At 35.0% G+C, this 14,775-nt stretch overlaps 3 protein-coding genes across 4 annotated transcripts; all 3 read left to right on the top strand.

Annotated features, from left to right (window-relative positions):
* Nucleotides 7,482-9,261, top strand: LOC104750450 (ATP-dependent Clp protease proteolytic subunit 3, chloroplastic-like; the record flags this gene model as incomplete). Its single annotated transcript, XM_010472242.2, is given in 5 exon segments — nt 7,482-7,783; nt 8,168-8,282; nt 8,370-8,545; nt 8,647-8,742; nt 8,815-9,261. Coding segments are annotated over 5 exon segments (927 nt in total). The 3' UTR covers nt 9,055-9,261.
* LOC104750449 (E3 ubiquitin-protein ligase SINA-like 5) lies at nt 10,942-12,459 on the top strand. Of its 2 annotated transcripts, none has more exons than XM_010472240.2 (2): nt 10,942-11,177; nt 11,472-12,397. In XM_010472240.2, exons 1-2 carry the CDS (start codon nt 11,043-11,045, stop codon nt 12,159-12,161), a joined length of 825 nt encoding a protein of 274 aa, XP_010470542.1. In that variant the 5' UTR covers nt 10,942-11,042; the 3' UTR covers nt 12,162-12,397. The 2 variants fall into 2 exon arrangements, with proteins under 2 accessions (XP_010470542.1, XP_010470543.1); XM_010472241.1 differs by having other exon boundaries at nt 11,125-11,177; nt 11,525-12,459.
* On the top strand, nt 13,068-14,094 carry LOC104753622 (E3 ubiquitin-protein ligase SINA-like 5). Its single transcript, XM_010475849.1, has 2 exons — nt 13,068-13,247; nt 13,411-14,094. Exons 1-2 carry the CDS (start codon nt 13,068-13,070, stop codon nt 14,092-14,094), a joined length of 864 nt encoding a protein of 287 aa, XP_010474151.1.

Below are 14,775 nucleotides of genomic sequence, written 5' to 3'. Positions count from 1 at the left end.
GGGGGGGGGTGGGAGAAATGACTTGTGGATCCAAAGCAAATTAGATATATGTTTTGGAAATAAAAAGTGGTTTCATTTATTTCCAGCTTCCAATCAGAAATCTTTAGAAAAAAAGAGGTTCAGATCATAGACTTGTTCTTGTCAAGTTTGTCTCCTCAAACAATCCTTACAGAGGGAACTTCAGATTTGATAAAAGACTTTTAAATAAACCTCTAGTCCGAGAAGCAATTTGCTCAGCTTGGTTCAACAACTACTCCTCTCCTCTTTCTTCAGTTTCGGATAAGATTCGCCGTTGTAGGAAAAAAACTCTAAGTAACTGGAAAAAGGAGAACCAATTCAACTCTTTGGATAAGATCAATCAGCTTCAAATAGCCTTAGAACAGGAACAATCTTCTTCTTTTCCTTCCCTTTGCCATGTCCATGGACTTAAGCATCAATTGCTATTAGCTTACCAAGAAGAAGAGACCTATTGGAGCCAACAGAGTAGGGAGAAATGGTTACAGGAAGGAGACTGTAACACCAAATTTTTCGATGCTTCTGTTCAAGCAAATAGATCAAGTAACAGAATCCATGCCTTGATGGATGGCAATGGCAACATTCAAAAATCAGAGGCTTCTAAAGGAGAGGTTGTTGTCAATTACTTCAAGGATCTATTTCAATCATCTACTCCATGAAATTTTGATTGGTTGTTCCATGACTTTCAGCCGAAAGTTTCAGATCAGATGAATGATTTCTTAATCAGTAAAGTGACTGCTGCAGAGATCAAAAAGGCGGTATTCTCAATCAATCCTACTAAGGCTCCGGGAGCTGACGGAATGACTGGTCTGTTCTATCAAAAATATTGGGACATCATAGGTCCTCAGGTTACAGAGGAAGTTCAGAGTTTTTTTAACTATGGTTCCTTTCCATCTGAATGGAATTACACCCAGCTCTGTCTCATTCCTAAAGTCAGGAATCCCACTATAATGTCAGACCTTAGACTAATTAGCCTATGTTCAGTTCTTTATAAGATTATTTCCAAGAGTATAGCTTAAAGGCTACAACCCCTTCTGTCAGGATTGGTCAAGACCACCGACTTAGTCAGTCTTTGTGTCCAAGCGCTTAATTTTTGATAACATATCAATTGCTCATGAAATGGTTCATGCCTTGAGAACGCATCCTTTAATTTCTTCTGAGTATTTGGCCATCAAATCTGACATGTCTAAAGCCTTTGATAGGCTAGAATGAAATTATCTACAGGGGTTGTTATTGGCATTAGGTTTCCATCATAAATGGGTCCAATGGATAATGTTTTGTGTTTCTACAGTTACCTACTCTGCTTTGCTAAATGATCAATCATATGGTCTGATATCTCCTCAGAGAGGTTTGAGACAGGGTGACCCTATTTCCCCCTTCCTCTTCGTTCTTTGTATCGAAGGTCTCACCCACTTGATGAACAGAGCTGCGACGGTCAGATCAATTCAAGACATTCAATTCTCTCATTTTGGGCCATCTATCAACCACCTTCTCTTCGCTGATGATAGTCTTTTTAGCTGTAAAGCTTCTCTTTCCCAGGTTCACAATCTTCAAATTATCTTACGCTCATATGGTGACATGTCTGGACAAAGGATTAATGTCAATAAATCATCGATAACTTTTGGCTCTCAAGTTGATCAGCAAACTCGGATCTCTATCCAGACTTTAACTGGCATTCACAATGAAAGAGGTGCAGGATCTTATCTAGGTTTACCGGATCAAAGGTAGACATGCTTGACTACGTATTTGATAGATTGAAATCAAAGCTCTCAGGATGGTTTGAACGCAATCTATCTCTCGGAGGCAAGGAAATACTTTTGAAAGCAGTTGCATTGGCTCTACATGTCTATGAAATGACCTGTTTTAAGCTTCCCATTACAACTTGTCAAAAACTGACTTCTGCAATGTCTACTTTTGGTGGAATTCAATGGAACATAAGAAAAAAATACACTGGATAAGCTGGGATAAACTATGCTTAGAGAAATCTCAAGGTGGACTAGACTTTAAAGACTTGCAGGCTTTCAATCAGGCATTATTAGCTAAGCAAGCTTGGCGGATATTACAAAACCTAGATTGTTTGTTTCCTAGGGTTATGAAAAGTAGATATTTTGAAAATACTGAGATCTTAAAAGCAGGAAAGGGATACCGACCTTCTTATATTTGGCGAAGTGTTCTCCATGGCCGAGATCTTTTGATGCAAGGGCTTCAACGAATGATTGGTAATGGACAGGATACGATAGTTTGGTCTGATTCGTGGCTCTTAGATGAAGGGAGAAGACGAATTCCTTTAATGAAAAATACCTTCATTAATCTTGACCTGAAGGTAGATCATCTAATCAACTCCTTCACGAGGAATTGGAATGAGTCTATAATAGCGGCTTTATTTTACCCCAGAGATGTGGATATCATCTTAGCGCATAAACCAGTGACATCAATTTCAGACCTTTGGAGTTGGAGACGTACTAAGAGTGGAGATTACTCAGTCAAAACAGGGTATACTCTAGCAAGTCACATGAATAACCCAACACTGATTTCTGCAGCGGAAATGAGACCCTCCATTAATGAACTAAAGACCCAGGTGTGGTTACTACACACCTCTCCAAAAAAAAAAAAAAAATATTTGGCGAGCTTTAAGTGGAGCACTTGCGGTTGCAGAAAGATTGGAAACTAGAGGAGTGAGAACAGACTTGAGATGCCAATTTTGTGGTTAGGAAAAAGAATCTATTAACCATGTTCTTTTTTCTTGCACTATTGCTAGACAAGTTTAGGCTCTGTCGGATTTCCCAACCCCTCCCAACCCCTGCAGATGGGTTTGACAAGGATTCTGAATTCGCTAATATCTCTTATTTACTTTCTTTCGTTAAGAATCAGCAAACCCCTCATTACATTAGAAGGATTTTTCCCTGGATACGTTGGTACCTCTGGAAACACAGGAATGATTTCTTTTTTGAAGGAAAATCCAACGATCTAATGATTTTGGTCCTTAAAATCCGAGAGGAGGCAATGCTATGGGTTAACGCTCAAGGATTAGCAAATGATCAGGCTAGCTCTAAAGTCTTCGATCGAGGAAAAGCTTCACTGGACTGGATTAGTCCTCCTGAATTTTGGCTGAAATGCAACATTGGAATGGCTTGGTGCAAATATTCTAACACTGGGGGGGGGGGTTTCCTGGGTTCTAAGAGATAGGAATGGTCAGGTTAGACTCCATAGTCGACGCTCATTCTCAAACATTACAAGCCTGCACGAAGCTAAATTTCAAAGTATTATGTGGGCAATCGATAGCATGCATTCTCATAAGATAAACTAGGTGATCTTCTCTTCTGAAGAATTTGACATGATTAATGCAGTCACCTATCCTCAAGAATGGCCTTCCTTTCAGTTTTATGCATCTGAGATTAGAAGAAAACTCTGTTCTATAAATGAATGGATAATGGAGATTGCAAGTTCACTTTCTAATCAAGGAGCGAACCATATAGCTCAGAGTGTGATTCAAAAAGGCTTTTTCCAATCGTACGTAGCTGGGGATCTCCAAAATGGCTTAACACACTTTTCCTTCTGGAAGAACAGAATAATATATAGGTTTGTCTTGGTTCGAAAGGTTTGACTAATCTCCAAAGTTGAAAAAATTTGGAAGAGGTGTGACAGACGTTTTTTTGTCCCTTCTTAATTTTTTATATTTCACCGAGTTGAGTTTCTCTTGGTTTTCTTACCTTATCCTCCTTTCATCTTATCTCGCTCCTATCAATCTTTTTGTTTCTACTGCAGTGATATTTTCTTCCTTGGTCCTGCAGATCGGATAAATATGCAGTAAATTAAAGATTTTTTTGCCTTCCTTTCTCTTACTTAACCTCACCTCCTCATATAAATAACACTTTCAACGCCTTTAAGATTAAACCTCAAAGTTTTCCTTTCTTGGAGAGACTCAATGGAGAAAGACTTGTGGGACGAGATTCAACACTTAGCATTAGGACGTGATGATCCAGAACTCTTAATACCAAGCTCAGACTATGAAGATGTTGTAGCAAGCAACATGTTAAGTTTGATTGCCAGGCCACTCAATCCCGTGGATCAAAACTTATTTGAAGTGGCGGCAAACCTTCCTACCATCTGGGGACTAGCATCTTCGGTCCATGGCAGAGTTCTTGATGATCGTTTTATCCAGTTACGGTTTCAGTTAGAAAGTGACCTGACATCAGTGCTACGATGTGAACCTTGGAGCTTCAATCACTGGTTTGTAGCCTTGCAACGTTGGGTTGACTTACCAAGATTGGATTTCTTAACCTCCTTAGATCTTTGGGTTCAAATCCGGGGTTTGCCTCTATCCTTTGTTTTTGTCAAAGCTATCAGAAGGATAGCGAGATCCTTAGGGGAAATAGTGCAGATGGGCTTTGAAGACTCTGTTACCAATCAAGTCTCATTCATCATAGTGAAAATCAGGGTTTCTATAACTGACCGGTTTAGATTTTTCAGAAGGGCGAGGTTTCAATCGGGTGATAGAGCTATGCTTGGCTTCCAGTACGAGAAGATGGAAAAAAATTGTACTAATGGTTGCAGGACCATGCACCCTACCTTAAGATGCCCCTTTGAACCTATGAATCCTAATCCTTTCAACAATCAAGATAATTCGGTTCATCAACGAAGAAAATGATTGCGAGGATACAGATTCTGCTCCTATCTCACAACAATCAAGTCCCGTTGCTCAAGTACCTGTTATGCTTCAGGAAAACCAGCTTCCACTTCCCAAACAGAGATCAGGTCCTTACTTTGCCTTAGCTTTCCCTCATTTTGATCTCTCTGGAAAAGACGAGTCTATAGGATCCAACTTTGAGTGTGGATCTCCTCCCAAGATGTCAACTAAGTTTGAAGCAGGAGAATGTTCAAAGAGAAGACTGGAGGTTAATCCAACACTAGAACTCCCTCTGAAGAAAAGAACCAGTGTTCCGAACCAAGATAAGGATCTTCCCCCAAATCATCACCCAGCTCACCCACTTTGATCACTCAACTTAATTCTATCAAGGTTAACTTTTTGGTGTGAATAGATCTCACTTAGAGTAGGTATGATGGCCTTAGGTTTAGCAATTACTTTCACAGTGTGCTGTTGGATGACAATGACAACTTTCGGCTGCTTTAGCCTTCTATGGGTTCGACGATAAAGTCATCTCAACTCCTGTAATTTTTTTGTCTATCTTATGAGTTAACTCAATGTTTCAGGTGGTTTTAACTTTCAGTATTAGGATTACTTTTGGTTGTAATTTGTACCTTTTGTTGTACTATGTACTTGTGTTGTAATAACCTGAGATCCGTCTTCTTAGGTTTAACAAAATCTTCTCCTTTGTGAAAAAAAAAAAGAAACAGTAAATAATTCCATCTATATTAACATTTTTTGCCGTTGAAGTTTAATTTATTTAATTTATTTTTTGTAACATTAACGCCTCCTGATTTTTCTAAAATAACATTTTTACTTAATTAATCCCTACAGATTTTCCTAAACTAACATTTCGAATTAACTCAATTAATGGAACTATAGGAATGGTTCAAATTTATTAATGCTTATTGTCATATACAACATGACACCATCATTTAAGAGATCAAGAATAAATGCTCAAAACTTATTTAATACATCTTTATGATATGTTTAATGTAAATCGATCCACTTTGAGAAATAAAAGATTACAACCTCAAAGATTATTATGACGTAGATAACGTCCTTAAACACGAGAACCAAAATTAAGGAAATCACATTTTAGCAAATATATAACTTTGTAAGCAAGAAATACATTTATTTCTGTACATATCTCCTTTAGAAACTAAATATAGTTCTGCAATATTCTCACAACTCCATTAGACATACAGAAAAATCTCGTGTTTATTGCTAAGGATCGTTTGACACCTTGCTCAGCAAGCATTTATTCAATTATAAATATCAACTTCAAAAGAGAAACACAACACCCACAACCAAAACCTACATCCGCATAGCTAAACACAAGATGGTAAACCTTTTGCATTAATTCAAAATTGCCATATATATTTTTAGATTTTTTGCTTGCTTACCAATATATTCTCGATCTCATATCACATCTAATTTTACCATCTTCAAAGAAGTATATAAATAACGTCTCAATAGAAATACAAAAATGTATCAATTCATACACTTGAAGTAACCTTCCCGGTTGAGACACTTGATTTGGTTTTGGCAATAAACAGGTGCACATTTATTCCTTTATTAATTTATTGGTACAAAATGTTTATGTTTTCTTTATTTCATCTCTAATACCCTTCTTTTCTTATCTTAGATGGTTTAAAATCCATTTATTTGAAAAAAAAAATTTGGTTTGACGTGAACATGCAACCTTCCAGTTAGTGGATAATCAAAATATTTTTTGTTTGATTTATTTCATATCTACACTAATTTTTTGTTTTGGACTCCATGTAGTTATGTACTTATGTCACAAATGCATGTTGAGAAAGAAACCAATCTGAGTTTAGCACACGGTGAGCTGCTCACCTTTCTAGGTATCCTCTTTGTATTTATTATTGTATATATACTATCCTTTTGAACTTACCAAGCTTTTCGGTTTTTGGTACACTCCAGGATTTTGCTTTGATTTATTTGTATATCTTTTCAAACAATTGGGAGTAAATTAAAGGGGCCTATGTTGAGGCCACAAAAGAGGAAAATATGTTGGAGGAAAGAAGAAAGAGATGAGTTTGGCGAAGTTGTTCAAAGTTTTTGTTGAATGATAATTGTTAATTGATTCCAAAGTGACTATTAAATGCTCTATGTACTTTGTAATGATTTAATAGAGTAATATGTGAGCATGATAATCATGTAATTTATATGATAATTTAGGATTTTTTTTCCTGTAACTAGACTAATATATTATTGTATATGTATTAACGGGTTGAATCTAAAAATAGTAAATAAAGTTGATTTAATTACGACTGTAAAAAACAAATTATTTTGTGTGGTATACGGGTGAAATCCTAGAATTAACATTCAAAATACAATTATACAATATAAACACAAAAAAAGAAAAAAATAATAAATAAATAAAATTTTAAAAAATTAATGAAAAAATTGTCCCGCGATGTACCACGGGTTAAAATCTAGTTTGAACTTATATTTCTGATCATATTCATATCAGATTGTTTTCTTCTTACAATTTTTTTTAATCATTTGATAGCCAAAGATAATAAGTTAAAAATCCAAGAAAAAATCGAATTGGAAGTTAGTATTTAAGATTGAAACTTGTAAAATCAAATTAAAAAGAGTAGAAATATCATACACGTTACATACAAAATTGAACAATTTCATGGTTGACCAAACGACAGCGTTTAGTAGTATCTAAAAAAAAAAAAGAACATCCAGAAACAGCCCCATCAGCTAGCTACTGCTTCAATCAATCCTCTTTAGCAAAAATCTCGGAACTCTCTGAAACTTTCGAAACTAAAAAAAAAAAAAAAATCAATGGAGATGAGTTTGCGTCTCGCTTCATCTTCAACCTCAAACCCAATTTGTCTTTTCAATCCAGGTAAAAACCTTCTTAATTCCCCAATCCGAAACCAGAGAACCCCTAGAATTGCGAAGAAGCCCTTTTGCGTTAGGTCTTCATTGAGCTTTTCTAGACAAACCTTATCTAGTAACTGGGATGTTTCTAGCTTCTCCGTTGACTCCGTTGCTCAATCTCCTTCTCGGCTCCCAAGTTTCGAAGAACTCGACACCACAAACATGTTGCTCCGTCAAAGAATCGTCTTTTTGGGTTCTCAGGTTCTTCTTACCTTCTCAAACCAAAAAAAAAAATCTCACCTTTTTTTTTTTGTTTTTTTCGAATCAAAATGGTTCTGTGTGAGTAATCAAACTGGTGATATCATTATGAAAATTGAATTTGATTTGTGATTTTGTAGACCTAAGTTTGTTTCATTCAAGTTGTGATGTGTTGTGCGTTGTATATCAGATTAGCTTTGTGCTACTTCGACTATAGCTTTCTTGAATTCGATGTTTTGTGCAATTTCTTGATTCTTAAAGCAAAAAAATATTGTTTTGTGATGTTTAGAATGATTGAGTTTATTGAACCATTTGATGTAGTTTGGGCTATTGCTACCATTTCCTATGACGACGACTCAGCTTTCTTGAATCTTGGTATACCTCTAGGTGGATGATATGACAGCTGATTTGGTTATAAGTCAGCTATTGTTACTAGATGCTGAAGACTCTGAGAGAGACATTACCCTGTTTATTAATTCACCCGGTGGATCTATTACTGCTGGTACGTTCTTATCATTACTACTGTAGGAAGTTCTGTGATTGTTTATCAGAGTTTTCTGAAATGATTTGGCTTTTTTTTTTCACTTAGGGATGGGAATATATGATGCGATGAAACAATGTAAGGCGGAAGTATCAACTGTTTGCTTAGGGCTAGCTGCATCTATGGGTGCGTTTCTCCTTGCTTCTGGTTCAAAAGGGAAACGTTATTGCATGCCTAACTCTAAAGTTATGATTCATCAGCCACTTGGTACCGCTGGAGGCAAAGTACGATACTTTTGATCTGTTTTATATGTCTTCTCGAATGGTTTTTCTTTTCTACTGTTAAAAGTGTTAGATATCTCAAAGCTTTGAGTGTGTCATTTCAGGCAACGGAAATGAGCATACGGATACGAGAAATGATGTACCACAAGATTAAACTTAACAAAATCTTCTCTAGAATCACCGGGAAGCCCGAATCAGAGGTATTTGCATATCTTTAGTCAGCTCTCTTCTACATGAGTCTTTTCCTTACAAGTTTATGATATCCATCACAGATTGAAGGTGACACAGACCGTGATAATTTCTTGAATCCATGGGAGGCGAAAGAGTATGGTTTGATCGATGCTGTAATTGATGACGGGAAACCAGGACTAATTGCACCAATTGGAGATGGCACTCCTCCTCCTAAAACCAAAGTCTGGGATCTTTGGAAAGTTGAAGGTACAAAGAAAGACAACACTAACTTGCCATCCGAGCGCTCGATGTCACAGAATGGTTATGCCACCATCGAATAGAACTGTTGTTGCATCGTTTACGCCTTCTTTATATGTTTATTGTGGTACCTTGCAACAACCATATAACGTTGCATTTCCTGTGTTTGTACCATTTCTCGGATTAGATAAATTTGTTGTAGCACAGATGGTGCAAGCTACATGACAAGAAAGCTACAAAAATCAAAGCTGTTTTTACAAGCTACATCCAAGTATGGTTTTTGAACTTCAGTCGTGATTGTGATACAGACAAAACCTGGTTGGAGTAATTTAATATACTTTTATGTGAAATAAATTATTTAAAGATAACACTGAAAATAACATTTTTGTTTCTAGAGGTTGTGTACTGCTTTACTGTCTTTACGAGATTAAGATCCGTGCTTGATCACGCGTTGAAACTCATTTTATTTATATTATAACTTTTATATAAAATAGAAATTATGTGATTGTTTGAAAAAAATTGTTGGAATAAAATATTATGTAATAAAATCATATGTTAAATATGATGGCTTGAAAAAAGACACATATTTTATAAGTTTTATATTGTTAATGATTCTAGATAAGTACATGTGTTATAACACTTGTTAAATTCTATTTTATACAAAATTTTGTATATTTTAAAATAAAATTTTAATATGCAGTATTAGCTTATGTATGTAAAGTTATTTCAACAATGTATATTCTACATCATGACTTGAATGTCATTATAATACATAATTTTGTAAATTTGGTTTTTAAAAAGCGAGTTATTATTTTATGAGTAATTTAATATATTGTTATATTTTTGTTTTAATATACTTGTTTTCTTGAAATTCTTTCATATTATAGTTTTAACTTATACCAAATTGCTTTAACTTTTATATTAAGTTTCTATATTTTAAAAATATTTCAAATAAATTATTTAAAGTTGATTATATTATATAAAACCATAAAATTCAACAAAAAAATATGAAATTGAATTTAAATATTCAAATTTTGACCCGAACCTCAATAAAAATTTTAATTCAATAGATATTATTTTTAAATAATAATATTACTAAAGTTTGAATATTTTCTAGATTGAACAATTTATATTTGTTTTTAAAAATTCAACTTATAGTATATCCGGAAATGAAACTATTTTTTAATTATAATAAATAATATGATAAGTTATTTGTTTCACAAAATAGACTTATATATAAAAATGAGAGGTGAAGTATAATGATAATTAACAAACTAATATGTTAAGTTAGATATCAAAATGTTTTAATATGGATGAATAATTTAATAAAAGAAATTAATATGGTAAGTTAGATGATATCAAATGATTATTTAAAATAAAAATATTCTCTTTGAGATTTTTGGAAATAAATTAAAGTTGTACCTATTATTTAACTTATAACCATTTAATCTATCAATTAATCTATAACCTATTTGTAATCAATTTTATTAAAATTATATAGTCTACAAAATGTTGTGTATTTCCGTTTTATTATATAAGGGATTTTTTTTTAAATGGATCTAATTCACTCCCAAAGTTAGCTCAAAAATGAAGAATTGCCACATCACATATTATTACCAAAGATCACAACATCCAACGTATGTGGGAGGGATTCTAACAATTTTATGGAGATTTGTTTTAAAAAAAAAATATGAGTAAATTTGGATAATTCCAAAAAATAGTGAAATTTACTAATTGTTAATAATCTAAAATTATAAACCTACGAAGAAAATGGTTTTCACTTTTCAGTAATTTTACATATCATAGTAATTTATTTTCTCAATATTACAGATAGGAAATCATAAGTTAAAGAAAAAATACATCTTAAAATGAAGTTGTCTGAGATTTTTTATTTTTTATTATTATTTTCTTTTACCAACTAGGGTTAAAAAAAAAAAAGGGTATAAAACCATTAGATCAGCAGAGTGAAACAAAAAAAAACTTGAGATGGCCGACAGAGAAAGAACTCGTTCCCGGAAGAGACAAACTACTCACTCTACTTGAAGAAATCCAAAGTTTCACTGCAACGAGAATGGCGACTATTGTTGATGATTCCGAGGATGTGGTCACAGAGGCACAATCAAAAACTCAATCGGTGAAGCTACAGAGTTCAGATGTTCTTGATTGTCCCATTTGTTTCGAGCCACTCAAGAAACCAATCTATCAGGTTCCACTCCTTTTGTTTCATAATGTTCATAGCTTGGAACTTCATCATCTCTGATTGGTATATTAATTTCGAGATGAAACTATGTAACATATGTTTATGTGTTATCGAAGTCGAGTTCCCGTAAATACTGTAAACTTGCAGTAAAAAAAATTATGTGGTAAACCTGGCTAGTGATTTTTTGAACAAGGGTAAAAACTGTAGTAATGTATAAATAGTTTGATTTGGGTTACAAATTGTTTTTTCCGGTTGATGATTTTGGCTAACTCTTATGGTGTTCTGTTTTGTTGCGTTTAGTGTACTAATGGGCATTTAAGTTGTTCGTCCTGCTGCAAGAAAATAAACAATAGATGCTCGTTCTGTACATCGCCTATTGGGGATATACGATGCAGAGCCATGGAGAAGGTTATCGAAGCAACTATAGTTCCATGTCCAAATGCGAAGTACGGGTGTAAAGAAAGCACAACGTATGGAAATAAATCATCAATCCATGAGAAGGTTTGTGTTTTCGCGCGATGTTTCTGCCCCTTGCAAAACTGCAACTACGTTGGCTCTTACACTGATCTCAAAGGCCATGCTAATGCTGCACATTCTTGGGAAGAGTATGGCCTGATCTCGTTTGTGTTTGACCGCCCTTTAATCTTTGGCATGAACATCAATGAGAAGAAGATGGTCGTGTTTCGGGAAGAGGAAGACGGTGATTTGGTTGTAGTTCAGGCTTTCAAAGGAACCGAGGGCGTGTCCGTGACTGTGAGCTGTATCGCACCTCTGTCTCCGGGAATACGCAACCTCTCATGCAGTGTAGCAAAACTCAACGAGTGCACCACACTAAGGCTTCGATTGAGGGTGAAGAATATTCAGAAAGTGAGTGAGCAAATGCAGTTTGAAGATGGTTTCATGTTCATTCCGTCTTATATGTTGAGTGGTGGTCACATGAAGATGCAGATTTGCATCGGCTGTGATGGGTATAAATATATTCACATCTGAGAAAAAGATGTGAAGAGCCCTTAAATCTTTTTTGGTAAGTTAGGTCATAAAAACCTTCCCTAACTGGTAGTAAGCTTATGGTTTTCTTTTAGCTGTTTCGTTTTGATGAATCACATTGAGATCTATTTTGTTCATAGTAAAGATCTTGATGCTGGCACGTGCGGTCTCTTGAATAAGATGATTATGTAAAAAATCTGTAAACGCTTTTCATCCGTCAAATTGTATATTTTGGCGTATTTTGTTGTAGAATGATCAAACTAATTATGTTTTGGTGTGCCAGATAAGGTGCAGCAAGCTATGTGTTTTTTTCGCCTGATTAGTGGGCTTTTTGTTTGGTCAGTTTCATTGTGATTGTGATTGTGATACAGACAAAAATTGATTGACTGAGGGCTTGAGTGGTTCTCAGTAACCACTAGCAAAAGCAATTTTTGCAGGCCATCACGGCTGCTAGCGTTTAATAACAAGTAACACCTAAGATTTTATCTCTTTATGGGTTGCTTGTACGCTTGTAATCGTTAGATTTCAAAATCTCATTTATGTCAGTAATTATGGCAGCGGGTGGTTTAATGTTTTTTGTTTTTTAATCTCTATTCAAATTTCAATTATAATACTATTGATTTTTATTTTTATTAATTCAAAACGGTTATTTCAAAATATTAGTTCAAAATCTCATTTATGTCAATGATTTCAATATATTTTTATTAATTGATAATTTTTCACAATTTAATGTTTGAGGGCAGTTTTGATTTATTTATTTTGAATCAAATGCTAATATTACCGTTGTTTTAAACCAGCTAGGGTTATAAAAAGCCCAATTAGAGACTCTTCTTCAGTAGCCACACTAATTAACTAGCTCAGTGAAACGTACAAATCAGCCATCGGAGAGAGAGAGAGAGGATTTTGAATATGGCTATAACTGGAGAAGACAACGGAGACAGATCCGGCGACGAACGTCTCCCGAAGAGACAACGACTTCCTTCTGAAGATGAAGATGACGACGACGATTTCGAGTCCGTAAAGCTTCAGAGTCATGATGTCCTCGATGGTCCAATATGTTGTGAGCCACTCAAGAGACCAATCTATCAGGTTTCAACTCCTTCGATTCATAATTTTCGTATTGCAAGTGTATAGATTGATTTTGGCTTCAATATGTGTGTTGGGGTCTATGAGCGGCCTATAGTATAGTTTGATTTGGGGATGATGGTTCTGGCTAACTCTATTTGGTGTTTTGTTATTGTGTGTTGTTCAGTGTATTAATGGGCATCTAGCTTGTTCGTCTTGCTGCCAAAAATTGAACAAGAGATGCTCGTTCTGTAGATGTGAAATCGGGGATATAAGATGCAGAGCCATGGAGAAGGTTATTGAAGCAACGATAGTCCCATGTCCGAACGCAAAACACGGGTGTGAAGAAACCACCACGTACGGTATTGATCAATCTGTTCATGAGAGAGTTTGCTGTTTCGCCCCATGTTCTTGCCCTGTACCAAGCTGCAAGTTCGTTGGCACATACACGAATCTAAAAAGCCACGCTTGTCATGCACACATTTGTCGTGAAAAATTTCTCATCCCGTTTAAGTTTAACGGCCATTGTCCTATATTTCGAATGAACCTTGGTAATAAGAAGACTGTCATTTTGAAGGAAGAGAATGAGAACGATTTGATAGCAGTTCAGGCTTTCAAGGGATCGGACGAGGGCGTGTATGTGACTGTTAACCGTATCGTACATATGGGTCCGGGGATACGCGACGTCTTTTGCAAATTCCTGTGTAGGACTCCATTAAGGGAAACGATGGTGAAGAAAATTCAGAAAGTGAGAGAGCAAATGCATCCCGAAGATGACGACGTAATTTGGATTCCGCTTCCGCCTGAAATGTTGTTGAGAGGCGCGAGCTGGATGATGGCGATTTGCATCGACTATGATAGTTGGAACTAGAATCTTTAGCTTTATATCAACAAACAAGTATCACAAAAGCTTCACTAAAAGGGAGTTTTTGGTTTCTTTTTTTATTTTTATCTGTTAGCTGCTTCCTTTTTCATGTGTATCCTGAAGTCAATTAGATTTTGGATTGCGTGAAAACTCTTTTGAACATTTTTCATCCATGAATTCTTAAGTTTAACTGATTTAGTTGGTTCTTACTTTTTTTTTTTTATTTTGGTGTACAGACTTATATACTACTTTAAGTTAAAAAAAGTCTTTGATGATAAAAGTTTTGAAAATTTATAAACACTACAACTACAACTAATTAGTGTTAAAATGGAATGGCAGATAATCGCTAAAAACTTATATTGGGGGCAAAAGTTAGGGTTGATTTTTGGGAGAATTTGACAAATTATATAAAGAGCATACCCAAAATTATCTTTGACACATGACAATTTTGTTTGCGATATTCTCACCAACAAAAAAAATTTTGTTTGCGATATTTATCTTGACGATTTTGTTTAGCTCCGTTGTGAAGATCTGATCTAAAAAAGGTGATTATTATTAAATTTCCAAAATGAAAAAGAAGAGGAACTGGCGGGATAATGAGAAAGAGGGCGGTGGAGGAGTGAGGAAGAGAACAAAGATGATTTTGGTGATGATTGTTTTTTTTTTTTTTTTTTTTTTTTTTTTTTT

Source organism: Camelina sativa, chromosome 16 (assembly GCF_000633955.1).
Source record: "Camelina sativa cultivar DH55 chromosome 16, Cs, whole genome shotgun sequence".
Classification (NCBI taxonomy): domain Eukaryota; kingdom Viridiplantae; phylum Streptophyta; class Magnoliopsida; order Brassicales; family Brassicaceae; genus Camelina; species Camelina sativa.
The sequence above is the reverse complement of the archived record's forward strand: the minus strand, read 5'-3'. Positions and strand labels throughout refer to the sequence as shown.